This window comes from Gossypium hirsutum, chromosome A13 (genome assembly GCF_007990345.1).
Source record: "Gossypium hirsutum isolate 1008001.06 chromosome A13, Gossypium_hirsutum_v2.1, whole genome shotgun sequence".
NCBI classification, from domain to species: Eukaryota; Viridiplantae; Streptophyta; class Magnoliopsida; order Malvales; family Malvaceae; genus Gossypium; species Gossypium hirsutum.
This window is the reverse complement of record NC_053436.1, coordinates 5,259,977-5,278,508: the sequence shown is the minus strand read 5'-3', so window position 1 is coordinate 5,278,508 and position 18,532 is coordinate 5,259,977. Positions and strand designations below refer to the sequence as shown.

General features: G+C 35.6%; 4 protein-coding genes across 13 annotated transcripts; 2 read left to right on the top strand and 2 right to left on the bottom strand.

The window, feature by feature from the left end:
* The first annotated feature begins 2,055 nt into the window (after positions 1-2,055).
* LOC107894272 (probable receptor-like protein kinase At1g49730) lies at positions 2,056-6,607 on the top strand. Of its 4 annotated transcripts, XM_016819536.2 has the most exons (10): positions 2,069-2,595; positions 3,214-3,765; positions 3,937-4,230; positions 4,313-4,574; positions 4,650-4,702; positions 4,972-5,039; positions 5,134-5,223; positions 5,388-5,472; positions 5,549-6,129; positions 6,347-6,607. In XM_016819536.2, exons 1-9 carry the CDS (start codon positions 2,523-2,525, stop codon positions 6,094-6,096), a joined length of 2,025 nt encoding a protein of 674 aa, XP_016675025.1. In that variant the 5' UTR covers positions 2,069-2,522; the 3' UTR covers positions 6,097-6,129; positions 6,347-6,607. The 4 variants fall into 4 exon arrangements, 3 of the variants coding, with proteins under 3 accessions (XP_040940507.1, XP_016675025.1, XP_016675024.1); XR_005907392.1 differs by lacking the exon at positions 6,347-6,607 and having other exon boundaries at positions 2,056-2,595; positions 5,134-5,284; positions 5,549-5,663; XM_041084573.1 differs by lacking the exon at positions 6,347-6,607 and having other exon boundaries at positions 2,057-2,595; positions 5,134-5,230; positions 5,549-6,276.
* LOC107894273 (uncharacterized) lies at positions 6,307-9,684 on the bottom strand. 4 transcript variants are annotated; one of them, XM_016819539.2, is made up of 3 exons: positions 9,462-9,684; positions 9,165-9,240; positions 6,307-8,294 (listed from the first exon to the last, which is right to left on the bottom strand). In XM_016819539.2, exon 3 carries the CDS (start codon positions 8,205-8,207, stop codon positions 6,615-6,617), a length of 1,593 nt encoding a protein of 530 aa, XP_016675028.2. In that variant the 5' UTR covers positions 8,208-8,294; positions 9,165-9,240; positions 9,462-9,684; the 3' UTR covers positions 6,307-6,614. The 4 variants fall into 4 exon arrangements, with proteins under 4 accessions (XP_016675028.2, XP_016675027.2, XP_016675030.2 ...); XM_016819538.2 differs by having other exon boundaries at positions 9,165-9,223; positions 9,462-9,678; XM_016819541.2 differs by having other exon boundaries at positions 6,307-8,251; positions 9,462-9,658.
* Positions 9,685-10,353: 669 nt separating this feature from the next.
* LOC121212210 (protein DJ-1 homolog C) lies at positions 10,354-14,067 on the top strand. Of its 2 annotated transcripts, none has more exons than XM_041084574.1 (8): positions 10,354-10,821; positions 11,207-11,407; positions 11,611-11,760; positions 11,842-12,021; positions 12,219-12,296; positions 12,460-12,660; positions 13,069-13,209; positions 13,307-14,067. In XM_041084574.1, the coding sequence occupies exons 1-8, from the start codon at positions 10,573-10,575 to the stop codon at positions 13,514-13,516; spliced, it is 1,410 nt and encodes a 469-aa protein (XP_040940508.1). In that variant the 5' UTR covers positions 10,354-10,572; the 3' UTR covers positions 13,517-14,067. The 2 variants fall into 2 exon arrangements, with proteins under 2 accessions (XP_040940508.1, XP_040940509.1); XM_041084575.1 differs by having other exon boundaries at positions 10,455-10,821; positions 13,072-13,209.
* Positions 14,068-14,349: 282 nt separating this feature from the next.
* LOC107894693 (ABSCISIC ACID-INSENSITIVE 5-like protein 7) lies at positions 14,350-17,549 on the bottom strand. 3 transcript variants are annotated; one of them, XM_041084577.1, is made up of 5 exons: positions 17,351-17,549; positions 15,468-16,560; positions 15,123-15,194; positions 15,001-15,030; positions 14,350-14,810 (listed from the first exon to the last, which is right to left on the bottom strand). In XM_041084577.1, the coding sequence occupies exons 2-5, from the start codon at positions 16,509-16,511 to the stop codon at positions 14,736-14,738; spliced, it is 1,221 nt and encodes a 406-aa protein (XP_040940511.1). In that variant the 5' UTR covers positions 16,512-16,560; positions 17,351-17,549; the 3' UTR covers positions 14,350-14,735. The 3 variants fall into 3 exon arrangements, with proteins under 3 accessions (XP_040940511.1, XP_040940510.1, XP_040940512.1); XM_041084576.1 differs by having other exon boundaries at positions 15,468-16,513; positions 17,351-17,520; XM_041084578.1 differs by having other exon boundaries at positions 15,468-16,658; positions 17,351-17,508.
* Positions 17,550-18,532: the final 983 nt, after the last annotated feature.

Genomic DNA, 18,532 nt, shown 5'->3' with positions numbered 1-18,532 from the left:
AAACTCTAGAATTAATTACTTTTTCGTGTAAGGATAGATTCAGTGTAGGGTGAGTTTAGATGGAAGGTGTATTTATCTGCGTTTATTGTAAAAATAGCGATGGCGGTGAGATTAAATACTGTAGCGATAATATAGCGTAAACAAAAAGCAAGTTAAACGCAATACACCACACATCTAAGCCCACCCTAAGTCAATAGATGATTTTCGTTAAGTGAAGCTCCGCGGATATAAAATTATTGTGTCCAAACGATATTAACAAATATTATTGTGTCTAAATTGTATTAAAAAATATTAATGTTTTTTAAACTTTATCATCATTATTATTTGAGGTTAAGATTTTGTCAGCACGTTAATAAATTGATATAATTCCGAATGGAACTGTGCACACAGAACATAATCATCCCAAGTTTCCTCTGTTTTGGATTTCGGCCATTAATGTTGGTCCTACTTCATTCATGCCAAAAAGGAAAATTAAGATTCTGGGTAAAAAGTTTTGTATTAAAATGGTTTAACTTCAACTTTTAATATTTCATAAAGCTAAAAATATAATTTTTTTATGGGTAAACTATAAAAATAGTTATTTTTGTTTGACTCAGATTACATTTTAGTCACTTATATTTAAAATGTTATGTTTTAATCACTTATATTATCGTTTTGTTAAAAAATAGTCACTTTAACTGTAAGCTACGTTACCTCCCTAATGAGAATCCTACATGGCAATCCAAATGAGTTTTAAATGCCAATTTAGATGTCTAACTAGGATAAGAATATTTTTTTAGTTAAAAATGGAAAAGAAAACTAAAAAGAAAAAAGGTGACGAACGAGTTTTCTCCAGTTCAATGTGTAATTAATTTAAAATTTTAAACTAATTAAATTTATTTAATTTAAAACCTATTTTCATCCCAATTAGACATCCAAGTCAGCATTTAAAATCTATTTGGATTGCCACGTGGGATTGCCGTTAGAGAGGTAATAGAGCTTAACGGTAGAGTGACCTCTTCGTAACAAAACGATAACGTAAGTGACTAAAACGTAACATTTTAAACATAAGTAACTAAAATATAATTTGAGGCAAACAAAAGTGACTATTTTTGTAATTTACCCTTTTTTAATTAATAAAAAAAGGCTAAAAGATATTAAATTGAATAATTAATATTTTAGATGGGCTAAGGTTACAATTATATCATTTAACAAAAGGTAATCAAATTTGCAAAATAATGCAATAATTGTATTTAAATTACGTAATAATGTTAAAATTTATAATTAATTCGTTCTTATTTTTCATAATTAATTTGAACCATAATAGGGGAATCAAATTGCATAATAATGCAGTAGTTGTATTTTTAAAATCAAATAGATGACATGTCAAATTATTGGTTTATTGCAAAGTAGGTCATCATCTCCTTGCTGTCTTATTATCCTCAATCTTTTTATACATATTAGATTAATTATAAAATATAATTATATCAATACAAAGTACAAAAATATGAAAAATTAGACTCTAATTGATAGAACTTAAAAATACATATATCGTAATTGTAGATAGTAAGACTTAAACGATCAATTCCGAGTTTGATTCTTGGATCACCAGTACTTTTCTTTGTCTATAAAAAAAATCCCAAGCGACTAGTTTCTTATTTAAATTAAATACTGATTAATTATTTATTAAGAAAAATAATAATTGAATTGGTAGTAAAATATAATAATTACATCAGCCTTAAAAAATTGATGTGTTTTTTTTAAATTATATATTTTTTAATATTTTACTATATTCTTATAAGATATTTGTCAACCTCTTAATGTTATTTAACTACGAGTTTTTATTCTTGTATCTTTCTCACAGTCTTTCTTTATTTATAATTTTAATTGTACCAATGATTTTTTTTTTAAATATAATTTTTTTCAAGTTTGTTAATAAAGCATCAATCAACCTTTTCAGTATGTACCTTTTTTTCCCAATTCCTTTTTAGTATCTGCTTACATGCATGGAAATTAGAAAGCTTACATTGAAATATTACAAGACGAAGATAAACTCAGATTTCAGTTCCTACCCACATGAAGTTCAGTACAACAAAACTAGAAACAAACCCCAAACTGAGAAAACAATGAATCAGACATTGTAGCCCCTAAATGCTTTGTTCATCTCATCGAGGCAACATCTGTTGTAACACATGTAAAAAGGATCCTCAAAATAATCTTAAAAAAAAAAAAACTGACCTGTTTCAACGTGATTCTCCGGGACCACACCCATTTCCAATTTCCAATTTTCCCATTTCAACGATCAAAATTAGTTTCAGCCTCTAAGACAGAGGAAAACACCACACTACACTGTTTAAAGACTGGAAGAGGAGGGTCAAAGTTCAAACCTCAAAAAACCCTTTCTCTCTTTTGTATTTCTCTGTTGCTTAGTTCCTTGGGTTCTATCATGTGCTGATATTGACCCCATTACTTACATTTCTCAGTTCATTTGGGCAAGGCTTTTATTTTATTTTTTGAAAAGAGGGGTTCTTTGCTGGTTTACCATGGTGGTTTATGCAAAGGCAATGTTGGGTTTTCTGGCTTTTATTGGGTTGCAGCTTCCTTTGATACTGGCAGGTTAAGTTTCTTTGCTTTCTTGTTTCCATTTGTTGAGCTTTGCTTACCCTTTTTTAAGCAAGTTGTAATTGTTGTTATCACTTGTTTTTCCTTATTGTTGAAGGCATCATTTTGGGCATTCTATTATGCTTAAAAAAAGGGGTTTGGGGTATATATAGAGTCCTGAAAATGGGTTTGGGTTTTTGAAGCAGAAAACTTTGAATTATGATTTGCGTTCATAAAAGAGAAAAGGGGGACTAGAATGTTTGAGCTACTTGCAGTTTGTAAACCAGTTATGTGATTAAGATGATTTATGGGTACTTTTCTTTGGTTCACTGTTTAATGAATATTTAGAGCTATGTATCAAGAGTTAATGGCTAAAATGGTGTCCTCACAGCTGGATTTTTCTGACATTGTTCGTCTTTGCTTAGTAAAAATGATGTAGAAATGTGTTTCCTATAGTTTTGGTGTGGATCTGGCAATGATAATTTATGGTAGATTGTCAAATATAGGGCAGTCAATGTGATTTTGTGAATTTGGGGTAACTAGATTATGCATTCTACAGTTCCAGATAGTTGGTGATCTATTTTGTAATTGATTTGATTGCGAAACAATGATGACTATTTGTTACTTTTGCAGATTGCCCCCTAGATTTGAGTGGATCAAATTTTACTCTCGTGGCTTCTTTATGCTCGAATAAAAACGAGAGAGGAAAGTGCTGCCGCTATATGAATGCTTTCGTTGCATTTTCCGTTGCTCGTCATGCAAATGTGACAGGCAACCTAGGGGTTACATCGAATTTATCTGATGTTTGCATCCAATCCATATTGCAAACCATGGAGCTATATGGAGTCCCTCGAAATGCCACGAATTTCTGCGGGTTTGGTACGAAGATCCCCGTTAGTTATTACTGTAGGGATCGAACAACTGTATCTCAGATGCTTGAGTCTCCAAAATTTATGGATGTCACAAAGAACTGCAAACTGCCACTATCGCAGGAAAATGAATGCCGAAAGTGTTTAAATGCTGGTATTAACTACGTCCATCATCTAGTTGGATCTCAAGATAATATCACATTGAGTACTTGCCGAGATGCGACCTTTGCTGCACTTGCAAGCCAAGTTGATAACATTTCAGCCGTCGAAATTGCAAGTTGTTTTTTTCAAGTTGGGGGATTTAACATCCCACCAGGTATAATTTGTTTCATAAGAAACAAAAAAAAAAAAAAACAATCATTTAATTTTGTATGAGAACTATGTGCATATGTATATATATATATATCCATGGATTATTTTCTTTAAGTAAAGGAACTTCTATGTATCCTTCCAATCAGCTAATAATATGTTCTGACTGTGATGCTAGTCTTGGGGTCATCTCCATCTCCACCTGCCCCTAAGGCTTCTCCTAGTCCACTGGTTGCTGCTACACCAAATCAACTCGTGTTGGGAGCTCCTCCGAACCAAAAACACCATGAACGCCACCTAATGTCTATTCTAGGCATTGGCATAGCAGTTACGGTAGCTGCCATTATGATGCTTATAGTCTTGGTGGTCTTGATTCGTAAGAAAAGCAGAGAGTTGGAGGATTCCGAGAATGTGAACACGAACTCTTCAAAACACTTTCCTACTTGTAGGGCCATGCATAAATTCCAGGAAGGTATATTTTGATATCACCTAGTTCCTTTGATAATAGGCAAGTTTCGAACATTGTTCTCTTATTGAAGGCTATTAAATTGCAGGTACTTCATCGATGTTTCGAAAATACAGCTACAAGGAAACAAAAAGGGGAACTTATGGTTTTAGCACCATCATTGGACGAGGAGGATTCGGGACAGTGTACAAAGCTCAATATACTGATGGCTCAATGGTAGCTGTGAAGCGGATGAACAGAGTCTCGGAGCAGGGAGAAGATGAATTTTGTCGAGAGATAGAACTCCTCGCTAGGTTACACCATCGGCATCTAGTTGCTCTAAGAGGATTTTGCATTAAAAAGCGCAAGAGGTATTTTATTCTTGTATGTATGTCCTGGTGATTGATCAATCTATTACCAAATTAAATCCCTTTACTTCGTGGCAGGTTTCTAATGTATGAGTACATGTCAAATGGATGCCTAAAAGATCATCTTCATTGTATGCTTCTGCATTCCTTCAATTTACTTCTCTATAAGTTTGATATTATCCTTAAATAGGTTTAGGAAGGGGTTCTAAGGAGCATTCGGCATTCGGTTATATTATTTGGTTCAAAGGAAGAGATTTTTGCCTCTATTGGACACCGGATTAACTTTTCTGATATTGAACGATAAATACACATGCTTAAAGCAATATATGGACTTAATGGACTATTTCTTTCCCATGTTATTTTTTATGTCCATTTGTTCATTGATTTCATATTTGCGCAGCCCCCGGAAAAACTCCACTGAGTTGGGAAACCAGAATACAAATTGCGATTGATGTGGCTAATGCTTTGGTAGTAGCAGTTGTTCTTTTTCGGATTTGCAGTTCGTTAATACAAAATTATAGTCTTGCTAAATCATTTCTCTTTCCTCGTACGAACCTTGCAGGAGTACCTTCACTTTTATTGTGATCCACCTCTGTGCCACAGGGACATCAAATCAAGCAACATTCTGTTGGATGAGGATTTCGTTGCAAAGGTATCGGGTCCGTTGAATTCACCAGAACTTCTGATTTCCTTTTAATCTTCCCAATGCATTGGTTTGTATAACATTTTTCTTTCTCGGTATACATATATTTGGATAATAGAAAATGAAGTATGAATAGTTTTCGTCAATGCTTTCTGCTTTATTGTATCCTCTAGGTTGCAGATTTTGGCCTTGCACATGCTTCAAAAGGTGGCTCTATTTGCTTAGAACCTGCAAAAACCGACATCCGTGGAACTCCAGGTTAGCCAGTCATTGGAAGGTTTAAATAATGTCTTATGCTCTTAAATAAAGATCTAAAATGTTAGATGACTTTCAGGTTATATGGATCCTGAATATGTGGTCACTCAAGAGCTCACTGATAAAAGCGATGTGTACAGCTATGGTGTGCTACTTTTGGAGATGGTCACTGCAAGACGAGTCGTACAAGATGGTGTGACTTTGGTAGAATCAACCCAAATACTGTTGGCATCAGAGTCAAGGCTAACCGAGCTTCTAGACCCCCATATTAAGGACTCCTTCAACTTAGACCAACTTCAGACAGTTGTGTCCATTGTGAGATGGTGCACCCAAAGAGAAGGGCGGGCTAGACCTTCAATGAAACAAGTCCTTCGGCTTTTGTACGAGAGTTCAGATCCGATGCAAAGTGGGTTTATACAAGCCGTTGAAGATGAAGATTATGAAGGTGGTAGCGACGGAAGAGGACGGCTAAGCAGAGTGAAAATTCCTAGGAGTGGACCTCTATTTCACAGCGGGGACGGAAGATACCTTGCTTCATCTTCAAGCACATCGAGGTCATATTGCAGTAGAAGCTTTTTACTGGAAACCGGTTCGCCACGATCCCCTCAAAACATACTCTCCCTTTGAAGCCAATCTTTTGTTCATCCCGTGAGCTAGCAGGTATGCATTGTCTTTGTTATGCAAGGGATACCATCAAACTTGTGGCATGTACAAAAAAAGGACCCAAAGGTGGCATCCTTTTGGATAACTAAGACATAAATGTAAAATTTTTAAAAACAAAATCAAAGAGCAGATAACTGGAGATCATATATTTATGTGCGTGTATGTATATATATATATAAAAACAAAGGATTTATAGCTGGAATATAATTTACAGGAGTTCTACATTGGTGGTTGACCAATTACAAATGACAAAGGCATGGGAAATACATGGAAAGTTCAACCTTCAAATCCATGTATGAATGCACGACAATAATAAAAGTGCTCCCAGCCTCTCCTATCTATATCTTATGAAACCTTGGCAAAAAAATTCCAGGAAAAAAGAAGACATCAGAGACCAAACATTGATCAACATTAGCTCAATTGTAAGATCTATTCTAGTATTTTTGTTTTTATTTTAAAATAAAAGGCTTTGTCAGATTCTTCTAGCTGCCTACTGCATAGATAAATTTTCTCTTGCTTAGTGGTTCTTCATGCAAGAAGACTACATCCCTCACCTTGTCAAACAACTCCTCCAGCTTCTCCACGCCTAGCTTTTGGTAGTCCAGCATTTTCTTGTATCGTTGCTGGTATATTTCTTCGAAGCAACCCAAGAAAATTCGGCAAGAATAACTCACGAGAATTTCCTGCAACTCATATTTAAATTGCTCGAGGTTACGGTCATCGACTTCACATTCTGCTTCCCCAAAGTTGGTTCTTCCTTCATTCCTCTTCTCGTAATGTTCTTCAACTACTACTCTTTCTTCATCGGAGAACTCATCAGAAGAGCCAACACCTGCAGCAATGTCCACACTTTCCTCCTGGTTCCCCTTACCCTTCTTATCTTTCCTTGTTAAAACCAAAGGAGGTGCACTTGGGCAGGCTTTCCAATTTCGAAGGTAGACAAATTTCTTATGACCTTTTCCATCAATTGCTAGTGTGTCACCCATCTTTTTGAAAAGATTAACAAGTTTGAATGCTCCATACTCTGCTACGTAAAGAGGCCTTCCGAAAAACTTATGATACTCGGCTGGAACACGGATAAGGGGCATGCATCCTCCTGAAAGTTCAAGCAATTTCACCAGTTGTCCCTTTAACCCATTTATGTCTCCGGGCTGTACCCACATAGTGTCATTCTGAACATAAGTGCTCGGACATCCTGACACTTCATTCAAACCAGATGGGAGACTTTGCGACCTCAAAGTTGTAGGGCACGAAGGTATGGCTATTGAAGAGTTACTTGTATATTCAGATAAAGATTGCGACACAATCGAGAAATCTCTTGAGTTGTAATAGCTTTTCGAAATGCCCCGATAAACTATTGCCTCTTCTTCATTTTGGCCATCTGGATTGTCACTAATATGGCAGCCCATGAAATACCCGGCAATATCAGCTGTTCCTCCTTGAGGAGGCATTATGGCCTTAGATGGAGGTACAAAGCCTTCCCCACGAGCAACGCTAGGCCAATCCCAAACAAAATTACCGGCATTGCTCAGTGCAGATGAAACTCCTACTCCGGCAGGAATAACAAGAATGACTGTATAGCCACGTTGACCAAGAATGTGAAGAGCCGGAGCAAAATCAACATCCCCCGAAATCAACATGATAGATGAAGGTGGGGGGTTATCGAGGGCAAATAAGAACATGTCAACCAAGATAGCCTTGTCGGCGGCATCCTTCCTTCCATTTGGGACATCTATGAGTTTGACTCCAGTTCTCTGACAGCCCTCCCTGAGTCTCCTGGGGAAGGCATTAAAATCCCCGTATGCAGAGAACACCACAACAGCTCCTTTAATTATAGGATGCACTCGCAAAGCCATTCTTATATTCCCTGCTACATCTTCAGGGCGTACATCACTAGGGACAGGGCAGTTCTCTATATCCCAAAGGATAGCCACAGGACCATCATGGGATGATGTTCGGTTTTGCTGGTTCATAGAAGGTTGAAGTACATTCACATTTAAGTCCACCATAAGTGTACGCCTTTGATCCGAGGACTCTGAAGGAACTAAGGTCGTTGAGGCATTTAGATTGGCCATCACCCTCTTTTATCAAAAAATCAACAAGCAGAAAATCCTTAAGGCTGAACAAAGCAAATTTGGGTATGTCACAGACCAATCCAATATCTGAAGAATAAAAGCAAATAAGTCAAAGTACTAGAATTAAGCTTGCTAAGTTGATTGCACAAACGAAAACAGGCACGCACGCGCACACACATATAAGTTCAACAATGTACAAACACGATTACTAACAACAAGTTCTAATACAATTGAAAACCGGGAAAAAAATCAAGGGTACAAAAAAGCACGGGCGAATGATCATAGGCAATCCACGTGCAAAAATGAAAGAAAAAATTAGGAGTGATATAGCACAACTAGCTTCTCAAATAGTTAAAACCATAAAGATAGCCTTACAATTATGGCAATGTTCTGTATGGTTACGAAAACTAACTACAATCTTGATGCTTCCCTTAGTATCTATTCTAAATACACTCTCGCTGCATAGATCATTCCAAGAAGCATTTTAAAAGAACACCTAATAATATGGTGCTTGAGAGAACAAAAGGGTGACATAATTTACTTTGTTACTTGTTCCTTAAAACAGTCCAAATGCTTATTCATAAGCACTTCAAAGATGCCAAAAAGTAAATAGCTTTACGAAGGGTCCCTTCGTCGCACGAAATTGATTTTTTTTTAAAAAGAATTCCCAACACCAAATCAGTTTCTTAATTTCTGAATTGAAGAACACAATTGAGGATTGTTTCAACTTTCCATTAAAGCATGACCCTAACTTCTAATATTTATAAATTGAAATTGATAAATCCCATTCAGAGCCCTAAATTCTAACACTAAATCCATAGCTAGAACGAAGTTAAAAAAATCATGATACAAATCAACACAAACAAAATAGGAAAATACCCAATGATCAATCAATCAATCAAGTAAAATAAACAAACGAACATTGATTAACACAAAAGATAAAAAAAAAAGGGGTACCTTTATGTCAGGACCATAACACCATAGCCCTTCTCGCCAGAAAACCAATAACCCTGATCCTGAAACCAAAAAAGATCTAATATCTACTTATAAAAAAAAAAAAGAGATCTTTATTTCAAATCCACAAAAAAGAATTTAGCAGGAAATTTGGTTCGTTTCAAGAGAAAAAAAAAACAAAGGAAGGTTTTTTCCTTGATGGGTTAATCTTTAATTCATTAAAAGAAAAAATAAAAAATTGAGAAAATCTAACAAAACAATAGAATCAAGAAGGTTTAAATAAAAGGAGAGAGAAATTACAAGATCATTGCTGTGGGAAGAAGTGGCTGCTATCTTAGTACAGCTAATAGATTTGGGTTTTTGCAGAAGTGACTGATTTTGTTTTGTTTTAATAAAGACATTCTCAAATAATTTGGAAGGAAATTAAAAAAAGCATAACAAATCATGCGTACAGAGTTGTTTGTCTCGCTTTATGGACGGCTAGATTTTTGTCTTTGTAAAGAACAATGGGGAATTTCATACTCTTTTGCACTACAACTAGGTCGGTGTAATTAATATATTAACATTCTAACTTAAATTTTAATATATTTTATTCAAAAATTAATTTCGAACTTTAGATTGCTTAACTTAAAATTTATCACAATTGTTTGGATCGAGTCTAACTCGATACATTATTGTCGATAAATGATATCATATGATTAAGTTGTAAGTAAGAATTATTAAAGTTGAGTAATATGAAGTTATTTAATAAAATTTTTTTAATCAATCAAGTACTTTATTCAATCATATTTACGAACTAAAATCTATTAAGTTTTAGTCTAATGTTAACATTGACAATTCTTTATCTCAATTATAGAATTGTATAAGAGTTCTTTGATAGGATACTAATAACTCTATTTTTCGAATACTAGTTTTACTTTTACAATCTTCAACCTTCGTAATAATTATGAATTTTGAGACAATTATAATCAAAACAATAAATCATATTATAGTAAAAAGACCTTATTTTATATTGAGCAATAAATCATTTTCTGTTGATTAATTTATTTTTTATTAAAATAACATATTTTTCAGTGAAATAATAGAGATTATATTTTAAATGTTTAGACTTTTTTATATAATATTAATAGTAAAAAAAATAGTAATGTCATTTAAACTCATAATAAATAAATGTTTGACAAAAAATTTTATCACCACTTTATTCAAATTGTGAACTCCCGCATGGTTACACCATGGTTGAATTTGGCATAACTAAGATATGGTTGCATTTGGCATAACTCAGAACGACGCCGTTGAGTTCACATTGGCAGTGTGGGTGCACTGCACACTGGATAAGATAAAAGCGTCAAAGTGATCTTCGTTGTCAAAGTTTGGCCAAGCTGCTGGACAAGTAATTCCTTTACAAACTCCAATGGAGAGTTTGTCGTGTCTGGTTTTGAAACCATCACCTCCAACAAGGTTATTCTTTCCTCCAAGGATTCCTCAAATGGCACTTCCTGGCTCTACCTTTGGGTTCCCCCCTTCCATGGACTATCAGCTTCCCATAACAACCGCAAAACTGGCTTTAAAACCCATCAGAGCCTCCACTTCTACAGTTCCCACAACCCCTTCAACAACGTCCACTGTTGCAAGCTCCCCCACCGCCGCTTCTACCAAAAAGGTGTCTCCTTTCATTCAAATGCTTCATTTGTTTTTTTGGCAATTGATTTGTATCTCAAAATAGGTTAAACCCTTTTCACTATAGATTTAAAGAGTGGCAAGGGCTCGGTTTGCTTGCGTTTTTACGACTTAGCTTAAATGGGGTTTAATTAATTTGTCTAGTTGGATGGATATGGCAAGGAGGGAATGGATGCTGTTATATTTTGGCAATTTTATTTGTATCTCAAAATATGTAAAACCCTTTTTCACTACACTTTCTTAGAGTGAAAAAGGGCTTAGTTTGCTTGCGTTGTTAAGCATTTAGCTTGAATGGGGTTTTATTTTTTTTCTAGTTTTGCTGTGTGAAATTTAAAGTTTTGATCCTTATTATTTATGTGGATGGATAGGCTTTGGTTCCAATTGGATTTGGTACTGAGGAAATGGAAGCTGTTATATTGGTTGATGTTCTACGCCGTGCTGGGGCAGAGGTGACGGTGGCCTCAGTGGAACCGCAGCTCGAGGTTCATGCATCGGGAGGAACCAAGTTGGTTGCTGATACCAGAATCTCCACTTGTTCTGACCGTGTTTTCGATCTCGTGGCATTGCCAGTTAGTTCTTCAAACCTTTGATCTTCATATTTGCTTAGAATATAATGTTGCCCTGCATATTCCCACATTAATGTTTTGGAAATTGAGATTCTCCTAGAGGAAAGAACCCTCAGTACACATGGGATTTGCTGATATTTCTTTGGTAAATTGTTTTGTACAATATATAGTTGTTGTAGCAATTAACGTTTGCATACTATTTGAAGGGAGGAATGCCTGGATCAGCGCAACTGAGAGACTGTGAAATTCTGAAGAAGATTACAAGCAAACAAGCTGAGGAAAAGAGGCTATATGGAGGTATATCTACTGCTCCAGCTGTTACACTTCTCCCTTGGGGACTCTTGAAGAGGAAGCGGGTGAGTGCCGGTTTATATTAAAATCATTGTTTCATATCTATGTATTTTGATTGCTAATTTTGGTGTAGTTTTCCATTCAAGACAACTTGCCACCCTGCATTCTTTGACCGGCTTCCGACCTTCTGGGCTGTCAAATCAAATATTCAAGTTTCAGGAGAGCTTACGACAAGCCAAGGCCCGGGAACTTCTTTCTTGTTTGCCCTGGCCTTGGTAGAACAGCTTTTCGGGGAGTCTGTTGCTAGGGAGATTGGGGAATTGTTGGTAAATCCTTTTACTCCATTGTTTACGAAGCCACTTTATGATGCTTCGGACTTTCTTTTTTAGATCCATGTATCCACCATGATAGAGAATCACATTCATTCGTGCTTATGGGAGAATGTGTGCTTATATATTTTGTTTTCCTTCTGAGTTCTTGACGGCAAGCTTGCATTTAACCTTATACGATTACTGTTTTCCAGTTCATGCATTCTGCTGATGATAAACCAAGAAAGGAAGAGTTCAACAAAGTTGACTGGGCTGTGAGTCACACTCCTCGAGTGAGTTATTACTTGCTTTGGTTGGATACTCTCTCTCTGTGCCAATACTCTGGCTTTGCTTGCAACAATTTCTTCTGTATTTTTATCACAAGTTCGATATGGAATCTTTGTTTTAGCCATTTTTTCTTCCCCCTACGTACTTATTGTCGAAATATTTTTGCAGGTTCTGGTTCCAGTTGCAAATGGTTCAGAGGAGATCGAAATAGTTACTATTGTAGACATTCTACGTCGAGCAAAGGTGGATGTTGTGGTTGCTTCGGTTGAAAAATCAGTTAAGATTTTGGCATCTCAGGGTGTAAAAATCATTGCTGACAAGTTAATTGGTGATGCCGCAGGGTCAATATATGATTTGATTATTCTTCCGGTAAGATAAAACAAAGGCCTTCCAAAACAAATAGTTTTAGATGCATCCTGTCTCAATATAAATTACGGATTAAGGACTTACCATATGTAGTATCCTTTTCTTATCAATATTTGGCTCTGGATTTAAGATATTTTTAATATGGTATTTTTACTTTTAAAATGTGCCACGTGGTACTTATACTATCCTCCCATGCTTTGACTTAATATTCGAGATAACACTGTTAAATGAAGACAATGGCATGCAATTCAACTAATTACATAATGGCACTTGGATTGTAATTGCCACATCATTCGTATATATTGCTTAAAATCGCTTATGTAGTGCATACATTTGGATGCCTTTACTTTTAATTATACCCTGCATCTTGCATCTCTGGATATTGAAGATTCTTGGTTTCCTTTTAACTAGCAGGGAGGAGTTGCTGGTACCGGACAGCTACAGAAATCTCGAATTCTCAAGAAGTTGTTGAAAGAACAAGATGCGGCCGGAAGAATGCTCGGAGCTGTTTGCTCTTCTCTGACAGTCCTGCACAAACATGGACTGCTCAAGGTCAAGCCTCAAGACTCGAGATAATAGTATTTACATTTGCCTGCCTATTAAATTTTGAGTATCATTTGGCAACACTGACAACCTCGGATGAATACAGGAAAAGAAAGCCACTGCTCATCCCTCGGCCATTACAGAACTCTCCAATCCAGTAGATGGTCCCAAAGTAGTTATTGATGGTAAACTGATTACAAGCATGGGACTTGCTACAGTTTCAGATTTCGCACTGGCTATTGTGAGCAAGTTTTTTGGCCATGCAAGGGCTAGAAGTGTTGCAGAAGGCCTCGTTTTTGAGTACCCCAGAAGTTAGAAGATCTAAATACAAGTCATACTTGATGAATGGCAATTTTTCCGGATGCCATTATGATATAAACGCAAGGCTATAATCCCTCAACTTGAACATCTAGTGGAAGGAGAAAACCGTCACAGAAACTTGCTCAGCCTTGAACAGAGGTCACATGTATCTGTGAGGTCCAAAGCAGCAAAATGGCAAAATGTTATCAAGCTCGATAGCCATATTTGGGTGAAGATCTGGTACTGAATCTTCAAATATCTACCAATGTGGCTAATCAAGATACAGGTAATTAAATATTTAGTAGAACCTAGTAGAAGTAAATTCTTGATAAGGCTGCAGATTCTTAGCTTTTATATTATTGTTCGACCCTCTCCAAGAAGATGAAACATGTTAAAGGGTCTAAAATGAAACATGTCAAGGTTCTAATCTTACTATGATACCCCCCAATGTTTTAGCCTTATTTATGTCTTTTAGGGGCATGTAGATTTCGTAAGCATATGATTTTCTTGGATGCTTTGGTTCACTTTCATCAATCGTATGTTTTTCTGCAGTCATTTCCTTTCAAAGGCTTCTTTTGTCTTATAAGGTAGTTTTGTGCCTTCCGGGCACCGAATCAAATTAGAAAGTGTTTGAGATATCGATGTTGGTGGGATAAATGATTCCAATGGATGAAGCTTGGGATTATTGCAATCCGTTCTGTTCCAATTCAAACAAGCAGATATCCACGCAGAAATTTATTCGCATAGAAACCTGTTGAATGTTAAGAGTGATTGCATGTTGAATTCAGATTCTTGAAAGGTAAACTGTTGTTCTTAAGGCTGTTCTAGAAAGTAGAAACAAAAAACCCAGAATCAAAACCGATAGCTTATTTCTTACAACAGATATGTCTTAAATTTACAAGTCAAATCAGGATGAAACTGACCAAGTCTGTAGGCAGAGCATAAAGACCATATTGGAGCATCCATCTAGTTATCTTACAAGCCCGCCCTTGTTGTCAAGGTTAGATCATGATAGGCAAACAGAGATCAAGCCAATAACAAAATCAAAACTACAAACTAATACTGTCAAGTTCATAACTTACAACTCAAAACCCTTTGCTTCTATATTCACAGCTATCTAGCCTTAAGCAGTATCAAGATATAGATAATGGATGCAGATCCCAATCATTAAACTGTAGCACCGACCAAGATTGTGTATCAAAGCAACATTTTTACAATCAGCAGTTCCTCAAACTCTACCAAGGGCCTGTCAGTGTTCTTCTTAAGCATTGTCTTTTACCTCCCCATGCTGGATTAAGTGTTTCTAGCATCTGTTTGAAAAGGCAACAGAGAGCAGACCAAAAACAGGAAGCATTTCAATAAATGTGCATGGAACAAAACATGTTATATATCATGGTTTGCCATGTTCTTAAGGCTTTGGAACCCATCTAAAAGCTAGTTTGCTGCATATGAATGCTATAACATAAATGCAAGATGGAAGCAGCAGGAATGTTGCATTACCTGATTTTTCTGCATTTCCATCACTTCTTCCTGCACCAACCAAAGCACTGTCAAGAAAAGGGCCGATCCACCAACGTTTCAATAGAATACGATGAATCGAAGTCCAGGTGATAAGTACTTACCTGTTTCCTCAGCAATTCTTCATTCATTTCTTTAAGTTTTGCAACTTCAGCTTCAAGTTCCAATGTATAAGCCTGCCAGAACTCAGAGCAATTAATACAATCTTGTTTGGCATTGGATTTGAGCCAACTATAAACCATACCAAACCATTACTTTCACACAAGCAATGTAGGGGCATTGTCCTAAACATTATGAGTGGCATGTTTGTAGAAAGCAACAAAATTCAAAACTAATGAACTTTTTAAACAAGTAATCCACACAACTGAGCAAGATTTTATAGGAGAAATGAAATAGGATCTGGTAACTCAGAAGGAAAGGAAACAACAGTGTAGTGGCACTCAACTCACCTGCTTGCGAGCTCGTGATCTTGCAGCTGACTCTCTGTTCTTAATCATTCTCCTTTGCCTTCTCTCAACTACTTTCTCCAATGCTGCACTGCGTTTTCTTCCCCGGCCAAGCACATAAGGAACCGGTGATAAAGTTGTATCTACACTATTCTTTGAAATCACATCTGGAGATATATGGCTTGCAGGAGATGGTAAACCAACTATTCCCATCCCACCACTCTGCAGGCCACTAGACTGAACTAGATTAGTATTCATTGAAAGGTCACTGGTTTCAACTACCGACCCCCGAGCTCCAGGACTAGGAAAATGTGTAGTGTTTATCAAGTGCATAGATGGAGCAAATGCAACCGTTTGTTGCTTGGGAAAGAGTGGCTGTTGTTTCTGCTGTGAATGTGATGATTTGGCTCCACTCACGTCTAATGGTAAGATTGGAGGCTGATTAAGAACTGAGTTATTGTTACTCAAAAAACCATTGTTTCCATTTCTCTGTTGAAACTGAAGGGCTAAACCAGAGTTGTTATCAAAAAATCCATTGTTATTCGGCACACCAACCGGTTGCATATCTTCCCTCACAACACCTGCCCTCCCCAGGAACTCCTCCAAAGTCATCTCTCTCAATGTCTGTTGCCTCTGTGGCAAATTAGCTCCACCACCACCACCACCATTACTTACATTTTTAGCACCATCATTTTCCTTAAACAAGTCTTTCCATACTTCTTCAACCGTTTTCTGACTCAGAGTCCTTGGCAATGTCAATGAACCTTGCCTCTGCAAATTACCACCAGAAACACCTTCGCCTCCAGGAACTGAAGCTGTCATCAAACCATGAGTCTCTTCAGCAGTTGAGATGTTCCTCAAGAGTTCATCCATGTTCATAGATCCGAAGTCCTTGCCGAGTCCACCGAATGTGTTCTGCAGCTCATCGAAGGTCAACGAGTATATCGATGACTGCCTAGCCAATGGGAAATTGCCCACTGCCTTTGATCCACTCCCTTCCATACTTGGAGCTTCACCAAACCTCTTGAAATTCAGATTAGACCCCATTTCTTGTTTCAAACAGCAACAAACACAAAAGAACACAATTCAAATTCCCCTATAAAATCCAATCAACTGAAGTAGATAAGATGATCATGACATTATTCACTTTCCCTTTGATATAACTTTTTTTTCTTTCTTTCTTTAACTTGAGATCTAATCAATGATCACCAAACAAAGCAAAGTGTAACTTGATCATACATTAGAACCAATAAAGATTAGAACTTTCATGTCAAATCTCTAAATTTCAAGATTCTCTAACAACTAGCACAAAACATACAATCATACACATAGCCAAACAAATGCTCGTCAAATTCCATCCAATTTATGCAGATAACAAGGAATAAGCTGACTATATACTTTTGTCATTTTATTATCTTCAACAAAACCCAGATCCAAAAACTAAAAAGAAAAAAAAAAACAATTTTGCAGCTAGAAATTAATTAACAGCTAACAAGTATCAAACTGTCATTTCCAATACTATAGTAAACAACAACAAAAAATTGAAGCTTCAACAAAATTTAAAACCAACCCATTATTCCAAATCCTAAAACCTATCAAAAGCATGTAAACATAAACAGAAAAAAAAATTCCTCTCGTTATAGAACAGATTTATAATCAGCTAAACGAAACTCCAAGTACAAAATATATTCCTTAACCCAATTCAAGAAAAAAAACTAAAAAAAAAGAAGAGAAAATGACCAAAAAAAATAGAACAGTGGACAAAAAAGAGAGTGAGAGAGCAAGGAAAGAGACTTTTTTTTTTTGATAAACCCCAAAAAAATTCAATTAAAATAAAAATTTTAAAATAAATGTTGAAAATCGAGAGAGATTGTGATGTTGCTTACTCTTTGAAGCGAAACGGGGAGGCTTTAGCTCTGTGGTGGCGACAAGTGTCTAATACTTCAGCCTCGACATGGATCGAGATTTAAGGAGCTTTCCCAGATTTTGGTGGATTTAATTGTGATTTTATTTTATTGTTTTTATATTAATAATATTGTAAGTGGAAAACTGATTAACCGTGCAGATCGCGCAACGTGGTCCAATTCAAATAGAGATTTAAATTTTGATGTGATGTCTGGCCAATGAATAAATGAAATTTGGGAAATTTACCGCCGTCGGATCAACTTTCTTAAAGCTGATTTGATGGTAATGTTTGGACTATTTACTTATTTGGTTCACCTAAATTTTTTGGGTTAAAGTGAAATTTAGTCCTTGAACTTGATACCTTTTCTCACTTTAGTTCCTGAATTTTTTGGATTCATCTTAGTCCTGAAACTTGACAGCTTTTCTTAATTTGGCACCAACTTGGATTCTGTTAAAGCAGGATGATGATGTGGCACTATAAGATTGTGTCACATTATCACTTAAAAAAATTAAAATATTATAATTTCTTTATAATATTTTGTATTTTTTATTATATAATTTAAAAAAAAATCAATTGACTATGTGGCAATAATTCATAATATCGCGTCATTATATCTTAATTGAATCTAAGTTCAAAGATCAAATTAAGAAAAAAATGTCAAGTTTTAAATCTAATGTGGATAAAAAAAATTAGGGATCAAGTTAGAAAAAGTTACCGAGCTTAGGGATTAAATGTTGCTTTAACCATTGGACTAATTTTTCATATATTTTTTAACTATTTCATATTTATGAAATATTTATCTTCTAGTTTCTTGAGATAAATCTCATTTTTACAAATGAATTTTGATGCAATTATACATAAAAAACTTTGATTTTTTATTCAACCATACATATTTAAAAAATAAACACAGATTCATTTCCATATTGAATAAATACAATTGTTTGTATAATGCAATATGTAAATGTAAAATGGTCTTACGTTGATAACAGTATTAGTAATTTGTGAAAAATGAATCAAGTCAATTTTCATATACACAATACTACAAAATTAAAGTACATGTATTACATTAAACATTGAAATAAAATTTATGTATTATTTAAAATTTTACCGTATACCTTTTTTATATAAATTTTGATGTATTTATGTTTTTTTTAACAATCTC

Excerpts from the sequence above, each read along its gene's own strand:
- LOC107894272 (XM_016819536.2), top strand. The coding sequence starts at position 2,523 with ATGGTGGTTTATGCAAAGGCAATGTTGGGTTTTCTGGCTTTTATTGGG. Across the intron at positions 2,596-3,213 it reads GCTTCCTTTGATACTGGCAG|ATTGCCCCCTAGATTTGAGT; the intron begins GTTAAGTTTCTT and ends TTACTTTTGCAG. Across the intron at positions 4,703-4,971 it reads CCTAAAAGATCATCTTCATT|CCCCCGGAAAAACTCCACTG; the intron begins GTATGCTTCTGC and ends ATATTTGCGCAG.
- LOC107894273 (XM_016819539.2), bottom strand. The coding sequence starts at position 8,207 with ATGGCCAATCTAAATGCCTCAACGACCTTAGTTCCTTCAGAGTCCTCG.
- LOC121212210 (XM_041084574.1), top strand. The coding sequence starts at position 10,573 with ATGGAGAGTTTGTCGTGTCTGGTTTTGAAACCATCACCTCCAACAAGG. Across the intron at positions 11,761-11,841 it reads GACTCTTGAAGAGGAAGCGG|ACAACTTGCCACCCTGCATT; the intron begins GTGAGTGCCGGT and ends TTTCCATTCAAG. Across the intron at positions 12,297-12,459 it reads CTGTGAGTCACACTCCTCGA|GTTCTGGTTCCAGTTGCAAA; the intron begins GTGAGTTATTAC and ends ATATTTTTGCAG.
- LOC107894693 (XM_041084577.1), bottom strand. The coding sequence starts at position 16,511 with ATGGGGTCTAATCTGAATTTCAAGAGGTTTGGTGAAGCTCCAAGTATG. Across the intron at positions 15,195-15,467 it reads GATCACGAGCTCGCAAGCAG|GCTTATACATTGGAACTTGA; the intron begins GTGAGTTGAGTG and ends GAGTTCTGGCAG. Across the intron at positions 15,031-15,122 it reads AAGAATTGCTGAGGAAACAG|GAAGAAGTGATGGAAATGCA; the intron begins GTAAGTACTTAT and ends TGGTTGGTGCAG.